The sequence below is a fragment of the Hylobates moloch genome, unplaced genomic scaffold (assembly GCF_009828535.3).
Source record: "Hylobates moloch isolate HMO894 unplaced genomic scaffold, HMol_V3 SCAFFOLD_13, whole genome shotgun sequence".
Taxonomy (NCBI): domain Eukaryota; kingdom Metazoa; phylum Chordata; class Mammalia; order Primates; family Hylobatidae; genus Hylobates; species Hylobates moloch.
The window spans coordinates 35,242,095-35,254,747 of record NW_026652288.1 but is presented as its reverse complement, the minus strand read 5'-3'; the positions used below and the strand labels follow the sequence as shown (position 1 = coordinate 35,254,747).

General features: G+C 53.1%; 2 protein-coding genes across 3 annotated transcripts in view; both read left to right on the top strand.

Annotated features, from left to right (window-relative positions):
• Window positions 1-12,653, top strand: part of LOC116480610 (carcinoembryonic antigen-related cell adhesion molecule 1-like) — a 1,172,951-nt gene that overhangs the window by 535,969 nt on the left and 624,329 nt on the right.
• Window positions 1-12,653, top strand: part of MEGF8 (multiple EGF like domains 8) — a 51,734-nt gene that overhangs the window by 6,816 nt on the left and 32,265 nt on the right. For both annotated transcript variants that reach the window (XM_032172735.2, XM_032172736.2), the window contains exons 2-12: window positions 1,203-1,366; window positions 1,606-1,812; window positions 2,633-2,813; window positions 2,895-2,983; window positions 3,529-3,944; window positions 4,405-4,550; window positions 4,681-4,803; window positions 10,692-10,846; window positions 11,145-11,264; window positions 11,631-11,775; window positions 11,860-12,023. In XM_032172735.2, the coding sequence (XP_032028626.1) occupies window positions 1,203-1,366; window positions 1,606-1,812; window positions 2,633-2,813; window positions 2,895-2,983; window positions 3,529-3,944; window positions 4,405-4,550; window positions 4,681-4,803; window positions 10,692-10,846; window positions 11,145-11,264; window positions 11,631-11,775; window positions 11,860-12,023 (1,910 nt within the window). The remainder of the gene's footprint in view (window positions 1-1,202; window positions 1,367-1,605; window positions 1,813-2,632; window positions 2,814-2,894; window positions 2,984-3,528; window positions 3,945-4,404; window positions 4,551-4,680; window positions 4,804-10,691; window positions 10,847-11,144; window positions 11,265-11,630; window positions 11,776-11,859; window positions 12,024-12,653) is intronic.

The following is a 12,653-nucleotide window of genomic DNA, read 5'->3' as shown; positions in this document are numbered from 1 at the left end:
AGGCTAGAGTGCAATGGCACAATCTCGGCTCACCGCAACCTCCGCCTCCCAGGTTCAAGCAATTCTTCTGCCTCAGCCTCCCGAGTAGCTGGGATTACAGGTGCCCGCCACCACGCCCAGCTAATTTTTGTATTTTTAGTAGAGACAGGGTTTCGCCATGTTGGCTAGGCTGGTCTCAAACTCCTGACCTCGTGATCCGCCCGCCTCGGCCTCCCAAAGTGCTGGGATTACAGGCGTGAGCCACTGTGCCCGGCCGGCTTTGGCTTTTCCTAGCATGACAGCTGTGTTCTGAGAAGGAGCATTCTATGAGGCCCAGGTGAAAGGTACAAGTCTTCTTATGATCTAGCCTTGGAAGTTTCAGAATTTCTGCTGGGTTTTAATTGGTCAAGCAAGTCACTAAGGCTCTTCCCAGATATAAGGGGCAGGGAATTAACTTTCAATGGCAGGAGTGGCCTATAAGTTTGATTCCACCACAGTACCACTGTCTCCCACTTTAGAGATGAGGAGACCGATCCGGGGGGGGAGTGGGTGGGTTACTTGGCCACGATCACACAGCTGGTAGCTATTTGGTGGCAGAGCCAAGACATAAGCTCAGGCAGTTTGGTTCCAGAGTTTGTGCTTGTAGCCATCACAATAAGCAGAGGTGAGACTCTGGATGGGGACAGAGGGGAACTATGCCGCTCCAAGGTTAGGCCTCTGTTCTGGGGGAAGAAGCTGGACTCTTCTCTTGCAGCTCTATTCAGCATGGGCCAGGGGACTGTCACAGAGGTGCTCTTCTCACTGGGATTATGACCTTGACCCTCCAGCCTGGACATGTCTGAAGCTCAGGCATGGACAGGAAGAGAGAGGCATCAGGAACACTGTGGATTCTGCTGTGTGTGGCCACTGGGATGGGGTTTTCTCTGTACTTTATTTTCCCATCTGCATGGTAGGAGTGTTCATTCTGATCTCAGGTGACCTTTCTAGAGATCTGGAATATTATGATTCTTTTCTCTGGGCTCCTGTCCCTCTGGCTATCACAGCCCTTGACCGCCCTAGGTTATGAGACCGGGAGCCCCTCCAAGGCAGGGCCCAGGTCTGACTCATCCTTGAGCCCCCAGCATCACCTGGAGCAGGGTTTAGTGTACAACTGTGGGAGGCTGCAGGGAGGTGTGGGGAGAAGGTCCGCTTTAGAGCTTGGTCCCTCTGTGCTCACCTTCCAGCCCCAAGCCCCAAGCACCGGATCCTGCTGGACTTCCTTTTCCTGGACACAGAGTGCACGTATGACTACCTGTTCGTGTATGACGGTGACTCCCCGCGAGGGCCGCTGCTTGCCAGTCTGAGCGGGAGCACCCGACCTCCGCCCATCGAAGCTTCCTCAGGCAAGGTTAGTGGGGATGGGGCTGTGGGTAGATACACCGAGGGAGACGGAAGAAGAAAGGAGGGACAGAGAGTCAGTAAGAGGGCATCCAAGAGCAGAGCACAGGGACAAGGGAAGGTGGGGAGAGGCAAAGGAAGGAGATGAGGCTCTCGGTCCCCCAGGGTGGAAGGGGGCAGGAGTGGGCCACCCTCCCAGGACAATCCCCAGGCCCTGCCCACCTTACCCAGCACACCTTGTGCCCGCAGATGCTGCTGCACCTCTTCAGTGATGCCAACTACAACCTGCTGGGCTTTAATGCCTCATTCCGCTTCTCCCTGTGCCCGGGTGGCTGCCGGAGCCACGGGCAGTGCCAGCCACCGGGTGTGTGTGCCTGCGAGCCAGGCTGGGGGGGTCCTGACTGTGGCCTGCAGGAGTGCTCAGCCTACTGTGGCAGCCACGGCACCTGCGCCTCGGTGAGCCGGTCCCCAGCCCTGTTTCCCCTGGGGCCCTGATCCGTGAGCACACCCTCCATGCCCATCTCCTAGGTCTGACCTTGCTCCTGCATGAAACTCCCCCCACCACCCCACCCTCCTCCATGACACCCACTTCCTTCTCCTTCCAGAGCTTGCCCCCCACCTGTTACTCCAACCCCACCCCACCTTCTCCTGCAGGCCCTCCCCTGCTGAGCATATCCCACTCTCATCTATACCCCACTCTCACCTGTGAACACCACCCTTCTTCCTCCAGCCAGGCCCAACTCTGTCCTCCCATCCAGCCACTCTGTGTGGCCTTGGACCCCCTGCCATGACTTCCAGCCTCGCACCACTGACCTTATGCCGAAGCTGTGCACATCCAGCTTTCAATCTGGATTGCGCTTTGAGCCCTCCCCGACTTGACCTCCCCAGATCTGAGCTCTTTCAGTCCAGGCTGAACGTCGGTCGCCCTGTCTGTCTTCTCCCAGCCTGCCGTCTTTCTGTCTTTTCTTCTTTTTCTCTGTGTGTCTTTTCCTTTTTCCGTTGGTCTTCTTTTTTCCATCTGTCTGCTTCCTTCTGGTTGTGTCTCTTTGTCTCTTGTTTCTGTCTGACAGTTTGCCTTTCCCCTCTTCCTGTCTCTCTCTGTCTCCCTTTCTCTCTCTCTTTCCTTTTCCATCCTCTCCCTTCCTGTCTGTCTTTTTCTCTCTCCCTTTGTGCCCTGTCTGTCTCATTCTGCCTCTTTTTCTCTTTGTGTCTCCTTTGTCTCTCTGTCCTTGTCTCTCCCTCTCTTATCTCTGCCTTTATGTCTCCTTCCCCGCAGCCCCTGGGACCATGCCGCTGTGAGCCTGGCTTCTTGGGACGTGCCTGTGACCTGCACCTGTGGGAGAACCAGGGGGCTGGCTGGTGGCACAACGTGAGTGCCGGGGACCCTGCCTTCTCTGCCCGTATCGGGGCAGCTGGCGCCTTCCTGTCCCCGCCGGGGCTGCTGGCAGTTTTCGGAGGTGAGCAGATGGGGCGAGTATCTGGGGTCTGGAGGCCCGGCAGCCTATGGCCAGGGCATGAGACTGTCCACCCCTCCACAGGCCAGGACCTCAACAATGCCCTGGGTGACCTCGTCCTATACAACTTCTCCGCCAACACCTGGGAGTCCTGGGACCTGAGTCCTGCCCCGGTATGGACCCCTTCTCTGCCCTGAAGGAGCCTTTCCACTCAATCAGACCCAGCCGGGGACCCCCAGAATGATCCCCTATCACCCAGTGCTCCCCCATTTCCCGCAGCTTGATATAGGAACCAACTTCTCCCTGTTTCTGCCTTTTCTCTCTGGTTTTCTTTTTTCTTCTCCCTCTTCCTTTATCTGCCTTTGTGCATCTTATTTTTCCATGTGTCTCCTGTCACTCAGTCTGTCTCTGTTTTTGTCTGTCTGACTTTTGGGCTTCCGTGTTCTCCGTTTCTGTGTCTCCATCTCTCTGGGTCTGTTTCTCTCTGCCATTTGTCCCTTTAACTCTGTCTCCTTGCCTCTTCCCTCTCTTATTGTATTTCTCTGTTTCTACGAATCTGTCTCTTCTTTTCTCTCTCTGCCCGTCTCTGCCTTTCTCTTTGTCTCTGTCTTTATCTCGCCTTCTCTCCATGTTTCTCTGGCTCTGCATCTGTCTGTCTAAGCCTGGCCCTGGCTCTCTTGCTGTGTCTCTACCTCTGTCTCTTGTCTCTTCCTCACAGGCTGCCCGTCACTCCCATGTGGCCGTGGCCTGGGCCGGCTCCCTGGTGCTGATGGGTGGTGAGCTGGCTGACGGCTCGCTCACCAACGACGTGTGGGCCTTCAGTCCACTGGGCAGGGGCCACTGGGAGCTCCTGGCACCACCTGCCTCCAGCTCCTCGGGGCCCCCAGGCCTGGCAGGTCACGCAGCTGCCTTGGTGGATGATGTCTGGCTATATGTGTCTGGAGGCCGCACCCAGCACGACCTCTTCTCCTCTGGCCTCTTCCGTTTCCGCCTTGACAGCACCAGCGGGGGCTATTGGGAGCAGGTGATTCCGGCAGGCGGACGGCCCCCTGCTGCCACCGGCCACTCCATGGTGTTCCATGCCCCCTCCCGTGCCCTGCTGGTCCATGGTGGACACCGGCCCTCCACTGCCCGGTAAGTGACCTGTCCCATAACCCATGCCCCACAGGCCAGGCCCAGCTCAACACCATAGGCCTTTAGTCTTTAGAGGTCTTTGCCCACTGTCAGACTCCTATGGTCTCTCAGTCACTCCTTCCTTCATGTATTTACTTACTCCTTCATTCACTCATTCATTCATTCACCCACTCACACATTCTCTGGTGTTTTATTCAGTCTCTTGGTGAATTGCCTCTCACGCACTCCCACCCATGTATCCATTCAACAGAGCCCTGCTTGGTGTCCAGCCCTTGCTAGTTTATGCGGGTAACCCAGAGATGACTCAAGGTCCTGCCCACAGGGAGCTTCTAGTTTGGAGGGGACATAGAGTCAGTCATGGCCAGTCTCATCCCTGGGTGATCACACGGCTCCTAAGAGCCTGGAGGAGGGAGAGAGACGCTTCCTGCCCTGAGCCCCTGACCTACTTCTCCTTCGGTAGGTTCTCTGTGCGAGTGAACTCCACTGAGCTTTTCCACGTGGATCGGCGTGTGTGGACAACGCTGAAGGGGCGGGATGGGCTTCAGGGCCCAAGGGAGCGAGCCTTCCACACAGCCAGTGTTCTGGGCAATTACATGGTGGTCTATGGTGAGGAGGCTCCCCAATCCTGCCTGCCTGCCTGCTGAGGGCCTGAGCCAACCCTGAGCTGAGGCTCCCTGCAGGGGAGTCCCCCCACCTCCCCTAGGCTTGCCAGCTATGCCCCTTCCTCCTTTCCCAGGGGGCAATGTGCACACCCATTACCAGGAGGAAAAGTGCTACGAAGATGGCATCTTCTTCTACCACCTTGGCTGCCATCAGTGGGTGTCAGGAGCTGAGCTTGCCCCCCCAGGAACCCCTGAGGGTGAGTGGTCCCTGTTCTTCCCTAGGGGCTCCTGAGGGTCCCACCTCCCTCCATAGTGATTCTGGGCTCAAGCCACCTCAGTCCGTAAGGGTGAGCCTGACATCCAGGCCAGTTGGTGCCAGCCTCAGGAGGCAAGCCTGGGAGGGAGATGGGACTAGGGCATCGTCACCACGGAGATGGGAGGCCCTTACCGCAGTATCCAATGTGGGTTCCAATCCAGGTTTTGCCAGTTTCCAGCTGCCCCAGGGAAATGCCTAAGAGGCAGCAACTTTTCCTTCTTTTTAACTTGCTTTTCTTTTTTTTTGAGAGGGAGTCTCGCTCCTTCGCCCGGGCTAGAGTGCAGTAGCGTGATCTCAGCTCACTGCGACCTCCACCTCCCAGGTTCAAGCGATTTTCCTCTGTCAGTCTCCTGAGTAGCTGGGATTATAAGCATGCATCTCCATGCCTGGCTAATTTTTTTGTACTTTTAGTAGAGACAGTGTTTCATCATGTTGGCCAGGCTGGTCTCAAACTCCTGACCTCAAGTGATCTGCCCACCTCAGCCTCCCAAAGTACTGGGATTACATGTGTGAGCCACCGTGCTTGGCCTTTTTAACTTTCAATTTAGGTACAAGTACAGGTTTATTATATAGGTAAATTGTGTGTCATGGGGATTTGGTGTACTGATTATTTCATCACCCAGGTATTAAGCCTAGTACCCAACAGGTTTTTTTTTTTTCGAGATGGAGTCTTACTCTGTTGCCCAGGCTGGAATGCAGTGGCGCAGTCTTGGCTCACTGCAATCTCCACCTCCCGCCTCAGACTCCTAAGTAGCTGGGAGTATAGGCACATGCCACCACACCCGGCTAATTTTTTTGTATTTTTAGTAGAGACGAGGTTTCACCATGTTGGCTAGGCTGGTCTCGAACTCCTGACCTCAGGTGATCCGCCTGCCTCGGCCTCCCAAAGTGCTGTGATTACAGGCATGAGCCACCGCGCCCAGCCCCAGTAGGTAGTTTTTTGATCCTCTCCCTCCTCCAACCCTCAGGTAGGCCCCTCAAGTGTCTGTTGTTCCCTTCTTTGTGTCCACGTGCACTTGATGTTTGGCTCGCACTTGTGAGAACATGCAGTATTTGGTTTTCTGTTCCTGTATTAGTCTGCTGAGGATAAGGGCCTCCAGCTCCATCCATGCTGATGCAAAGAACATGATCTCATTCTTTTTTATAGCCACGTAGTATTCTTTGATGTATACGTACCACATTTTCTTTTTTTTTTTTCTTTCTATATTTTTTTTTGAGATGAAGTTTCGCTCTTGTCACCCAGGCTGGAGTGCAATGGTGCGATCTCAGCTCACTGCAACCTCCACCTCCCAGGTTCAAGCGATTTTCCTGCCTCAGCCTCCTGAGTAGATAGGATTACAGGTGCCTACCACCACACCCGGCTAAGTTTTGTATTTTTAGTAGAGACAGGGTTTCACCATGTTGGCCAGGCTGGTCTCAAACTCCTGACCTCAGGTGATCCACCTGCCTCGGCCTCCCAAATTTCTGGGATTACAGGCATAAGCCAATGCGCCTGGCCTCCATTTTCTTTATCCAGTCTATCATTGATGGACATTTAGGTTGATTCCATGTCTTTGCTATTGTGAATAGTGCTGCGATGAACATACACATGTTAGAACAATTTATATTCCTTAGGGTATATACCTGATAATGAGATTGCTGGGTCAAATGGTAATTCTGTTTTAAGTTATTTGAGAAATCTTCAAACTGCTTTCCACAATGCCTGAACTAATTTACATTCCCATCTGCAACCTCACTCGCATGTGTTATTTTTTGACTTTTTGATAATAGCCATTCTGACTGGTGTGAGATGGTGTCTCATTGTGGTTTTGATTTGCATTTCTCTCATGATTAGTGATATTGAACATTTTTTCATATGCTTATTGGCCACGTGTATGTCTTCTTTTGAAAAATGTCTGTTCATGTCCTTTGTCTACTTTTTAATGGGGTTGTTTTTTGCTTGTTAGTTTATTTAAGCTCCTTATAGGTTCTGGATATTAGACCTTTGTTGGATGCATAGTTTGCAAATATTTTCTCACATTCTGTACATTGTTTTTTTACTCTGTTGATAGTATCTTTAGCAGCAACTTTTTCAAGATCACAGTAGATAAGTGACAGAGCCAGCATGGCTATGCCCAAACAACAATCTGTATAAAACTATCACTTAAGGCCGGGCGCAGTGGCTCACACCTGTAATCCCAGCACTTTAGGATGCCATGGTGGGCGGATCATGAGGTCAGGAGTTTGAGACCATCCTGGTTAACATAGTGAAACCCTGTCTCTACTAAAAATACAAAAAATTAGCCGGTCGTGGTGGCATGCGCCTGCTAGTCGGGAGACTGAGGCAGGAGAATTGCTTGAACCTGGGAGGCGGAGGTTGCAGTGAGCCGAGATCGCACCACTGCACTCCCGCCTGGGCAACAGAGTGAGATTCCGTCCTCAAAAAAACAAAAACAAAAACAAAAACCATTACTTAATCTCTGTGTCTCAGTTTGCTCATCTGTGAAATGAAAATTATAACACTTATGCCATTGGACAGCTGTAAGAGTAAATTGAGATGATCCTTCAAGAATGATGCCCAGTGAAGTGCTCCACACATTTTCTTCCTTTTTTAAAATTTTTATTATTTGTTTTTGAGACAGAGTCTCGTTCTATTGCCCAGACTGAAGTGCAGTGGCGTGATCGGCTCACTCCAACCTCTGCCTCCGAGGTTCAAGCAATTCTCATGCTTCAGCCTTCTGAGTAGCTGGGACTAGATGCGTGTGCCACCACACTCGGCTAATTTTTGTATTTTTAGTAGAGATGGGGTTTGCCATGTTGACCAGGTGGTTCTCGAACTCCTGGCCTCAAGTGATCCATCTGCCTCGGCCTCCCAAAGTGCTGGGATTACAGGTGTGAGCCACTGCGCCTGGCCTAATTTTTGTATTTTTTTAGTAGAGATGGGGTTTCACTGTGTTGACTTTGTGATCTGCCCGCCTGGGCCTCCCAAAGTGCTAGGATTACAAGCGTGAGCCACCGTGCCCGGCCAGGCATTATTATTATTGTTGTTACTATTTTATTTTATTTTACTTGAGATGGAGTCTTGCTCTGTTGCCCAGGCTGGAGTGCGGTAGCACGGTCTCCGCTCACTGCAACCTCCACCTCCCGTGTTCAAGCTATTCTCCTGCCTCGGCCTCCTGAGTAGCTGGGATTATAGATGTGCACCACCACTCCTGGCTAATTTTTGTGTTTTTGGTAGAGTTGAAGTTTTGTCATGTTTGCCAGGCTGGTCTTGAACTCCTGACCTTAAGTAATCTGCCTGCCTGGGCCTCCCAAAGTTCTGGGATTACAGGCATGAGCCACCATGCCTGGCCTATTGTTACTATTTTAGAGGCAGAGTCTTGTTCTGTTGCCCAAGCTGGAGTGCAGTGGTGCAGTCATAGCTCACTGCAGCCTTGACCTCCCGGGCACAAGCAATCCTCCCACCTCTGCCTCCCAAGTAGTTGGGACCACAGGCCCATGCTACCCTTCCCAGCTAATTAAAAACAAAATTTTTGTCCAGGCGCTGTGGCTCATTCCTGTAATGCCAGCACTTTAGGAGGCCAAGGCAGGCAAATCATGAGGTCAGGAGTTTGAGACCAGCTTGGTCAATATGGTGAAACCCTGGCTCTACTAAAAATACACAAATTAGCTGGCGTGATGGTGGATGCCTGTGGTCACAGCTACTCAGGAGGCTGAGGCAGGAGAATTGCTTGAACCCAGGAGGCGGAGGTTGCAGTGAGCCAAGATTGCGCCACTGCACTCCAGCCAGCCTGGGTAACAGAGGGAGACTCCATCTCAAAAAAAAAAAAACCAAACAAACAGATTTTTTTTTTTTTTGTAGAGATGAGGCCTCACTATGTTGCTCAGGCTGGTCTTGAGCTCCTAGGCTCAAGTCATCCTTCCATCTCAGCCTCCCAAATAGCTGTGACCATAGGCACACAGCACCACGCCTGGCTAATTAAATTAAAAAAAAATTTTTTTTAGAGATAGGGTCTTGCTGTGTTGTCCAGGCTAGTGTTGAACTCCTGGCCTCAAGCGAGCCTCGTGAGACCTGGCCTCCCAAAGTGCTGGGATTACAGATGTGAGCTACCACGCCCAGCCATATTTTCTTTCTTATAGCAGTGAGGGTCCTGTCTCAGGGCCAGAGGGGTCACCAGGGAGGAGATATGGAGAAACCTTTCACTTTCATTAGATCAGACACTGCTTTGAAATCGGATGAAAGCCACAGGCCCTCTCTTCAGAAGATGCTTATACCCACAAGTTGGGCGTATCACTTCGGGGACGTGTGGGCTTCCTGGAGTCCCATCTGTTCACTCCTCCTCCCTGAAAAGGAGAGAGAGGAGAGGATAGGCGTAAGGAAGGAACCTTAGCACTTAAGGGATGGGAAGGAGGAAAGGCCCCAGAGGAACCCTGTGTGACCATCAGGAATAAAGTTCAGGCCTGGTGTCTGAGGCCCTCATTCTAGGTCTCGTCTGCCTATCCCTTGGTCCCCTTCACTGGGCAGGAGTCAGGAGTGTGATGTTTCTGGAGGCCTCTTCCTGCTTCGCAGTTGTGATTCCCTGGGCCAAGTCCCACAGGTTTACAGCGCATGCAGGTCGGTAAGAGGGTAGGGAAGTCACCATTCACTGACCACTTACCTGTCAGTCAGGATTCTTGGCTGTAACTGACAGAAACCCAACCCAGCTGGCTTAAGCGAAAAGGAGAATTTCTGTCTGGGCACGGTGGCTCACGCCTGTAATCCCAGCACTTTGGGAGGCCGAGGCAGGCGGATCACAAGGTCAGGAGATCGAGACCATCCTGGCTAACACAGTAAAACGCTGTCTTTACTAAAAACACAAAAAATTAGCTGGGCGTGGTGGCGGGTGCCTGTAGTCCCAGCTACTCGGGAGGCTGAGGCAGGAGAATGGCGTGAACCCGGGAGGCGGAGCTTGCAGTGAGCTGAGATCGCACCACTGTACTCCAGCCTGGGCGACAGAGTGAGACTCTGTCTCAAAAAGAAAAGGAGAATTTCCTGGCTCACTTGAGTGAAAACTATAGGGGCTGTCTTCAGGCTGGGCTGGATCTAGGTGCTCACACAACGGCATCAGCCATTTCTCACTCAATTTTTCAGCTGGGTTCACTTCAGTCTCTTGCCTTGTGTAGACGGTCACAGGCAGCTCGTGGATTATCTTCTGCCATAAAATGCCCAGAAAGAAGAGAGTGTCTTTGCCCCAAGAATTGAGAATCAGGCCCTGTACCCCTCCCTGAGCCAGTCACTGAGACTGATGGGCCTGGGCTAAGGCCTCACCTCTGCCAGAACCAGGGACAACTCCACCTAAGTCTCATGGACTGGGAGAGGGAAAGGTTGGTTTTCCAGAGGAAAATCAGGCGCTATCACCAGAAGAGAGGCTGGTGCTAGACAGACAAAAATGGGAGACAGAGGCAGCCTGCTGGGGGCTCAGCAGATTCTTCAGTCCTCCCAGCTCCCTGAGGATGAGATGATGGTTCTTTTTATAGAGGAGGAAACCAAGACTCAGAGAAGTTCAGTCTCCTGTCCAGGGTCACACAGCTAGTCAGTAGTTGATCCACGATTTGAACCCAAGCAAGTGGTAGACCCAGGATTTGAACCCAAGTCTTTCTGACCCTAAAGATCAGAAAGATGATTTGGGTAGGGGTGAGGGAGCTCAGCTTGTTCAGGGCCAGGTGGGCTGGGAGAGTGTCCTTGGGCAGGTGAGGTTGAAGCAGCCACCGGAATAGAAGGTTGGGCTGTGGCCCAGGAGAATCAGGAGCCATGGAGGTGGTGGAGGGGCTGGGGGTCTAATAATGTCATTGGGGTCTCTATTCCCCTAGGCCGAGCAGCGCCTCCCAGTGGTCGGTACTCACATGTAGCTGCGGTGCTTGGTGGCAGCGTCCTCTTGGTGGCTGGGGGGTACAGCGGCCGGCCCCGTGGGGACTTGATGGCGTACAAGGTGCCCCCCTTTGTGTTCCAGGCACCTGCCCCTGACGTGAGCACTGGGGTGACAGGGAAAGGGTGGCTGGGGGAGGAGGTAGCAGGGTTTCCACAGGTGAGGAGAAAGGCAGGAGGAGATCCCTGGGAGGAGTGGGGATCCCTAGGGCCATGAGAGAAGGGAAGGAGGTCCCTGGGGCAGAGGAAAGAGGAGCTAGAAGTCCCTGGGCCTGGGGGAGGAATGGATGGGCATGCTGAGCATTCAGGGTCCTCTGGGATAGCTAAAGTGAGTGGGGACTTGGGAGGCCGGCCCAGGTCTGAGAGGCCTCCTCCTCCATCCCCTTGCCTCCCTGCAGTACCACTTGGACTACTGCTCCATGTACACAGACCACAGCGTCTGCTCCCGGGACCCAGAATGCAGTTGGTGCCAAGGAGCCTGCCAAGCTGCACCCCCTCCTGGGACCCCCTTGGGGGCTGTGAGTGACAGCCCTAGACCCTTTGTTCCCTAGCACAGAGACCTGCTCTCAGTGTCTCCCTCTGCCTAACCAGGTGGACAAGAACTTTCCCTCAACTGAGAGACTTGTTTTCATGCCGAAGATCCTCCTTCCTGATTCCTGACTGCGGAGCCCTGAACCTTTGCCTATCCCACCCAGCCCGACCCTTTTGAGCCCTTGACCCCATCCCCGCATCCCCCGTCCTCTGGATCTCCCACATTCCAAGTCAACTCCCCGTTCTTCAGTTTTTTGGCCCTTCCATTGCAGGACCCTGTATCCACAGCCCTTCCTTCCCAGATCTCTTGAGCTCTAGTCGACAGTGAGCCCTTTCCCCTCTCCTCCTCGCAGTGTCCAGCCGCCAGCTGCCTGGGCCTGGGCCGCCTCCTGGGTGACTGCCAGGCCTGCCTGGCCTTCAGCAGCCCCACAGCCCCTCCGCGGGGACCCGGCACCCTGGGCTGGTGCGTGCACAATGAGAGCTGCCTCCCTCGGCCTGGTGAGCGTCCGCAGCAGTGGGCTGGGGGGAGGGGGCCAGAGCACTCCACACTGACCCACCAGCCCCTACCCCCTGTCCTCTCAGAGCAGGCCCTCTGCCGAGGGGAGCAGATCTCAGGCACTGTGGGCTGGTGGGGGCCTGCGCCTGTCTTTGTCACGTCCCTGGAGGCCTGCGTCACCCAGAGCTTCCTGCCTGGCCTGCACCTGCTCACCTTCCAGCAGCCGCCCAATACCTCCCAGCCCGACAAGGTGGGTAGGAGGCATGGCCGTGGGTGGGGTGTTGATGATCCTGATCCTAGGGTTTGTTTTTTCTCAAATGCATCTTTATCACTCTTATGTTTACTCCAAAAGTCTTTACATTCAAGGGTCTTATTTTCCTTATGGACTTCATTTTTTATTTATTTTTATTTTTTTGAGAGGGAGTCTTGCTCTGTCACCCAGGCTCAAGTGCAGTGGCGCAGTCTCAGCTCACTGCAACCTCTGCCTCCTGGGTTCAAGTGATTCTCCTGCCTCAGCCTCCTGAGTAGCCGAGATTACAGACGCCCGCCACTGCGCCCGGCTAATTTTTTTATTTTAGTAGAAGACGAAGTTTCACCATGTTGGTCAGGCTGGTCTTGAGCTCTTGACCTTAAATGATCCGCCTGCCTTGGCCTCCCAAAACGCTGAGATTACAGGTGTGAGCCACTGCACCTGGCCTCCTTATAGATTTTAAAAAGAATTTTTGCATTGTGGTAAAATACACATAAAATTTTTCATCAGTGACATTTAGCACATTTACAATATTGTGCAACCATCACCACTATCTTGTTAGAGAACATTTTAATCACCCCAGAGGACAACCCTGGACTCACTAAGTAGTCACTCTCTATTCTACTCTCT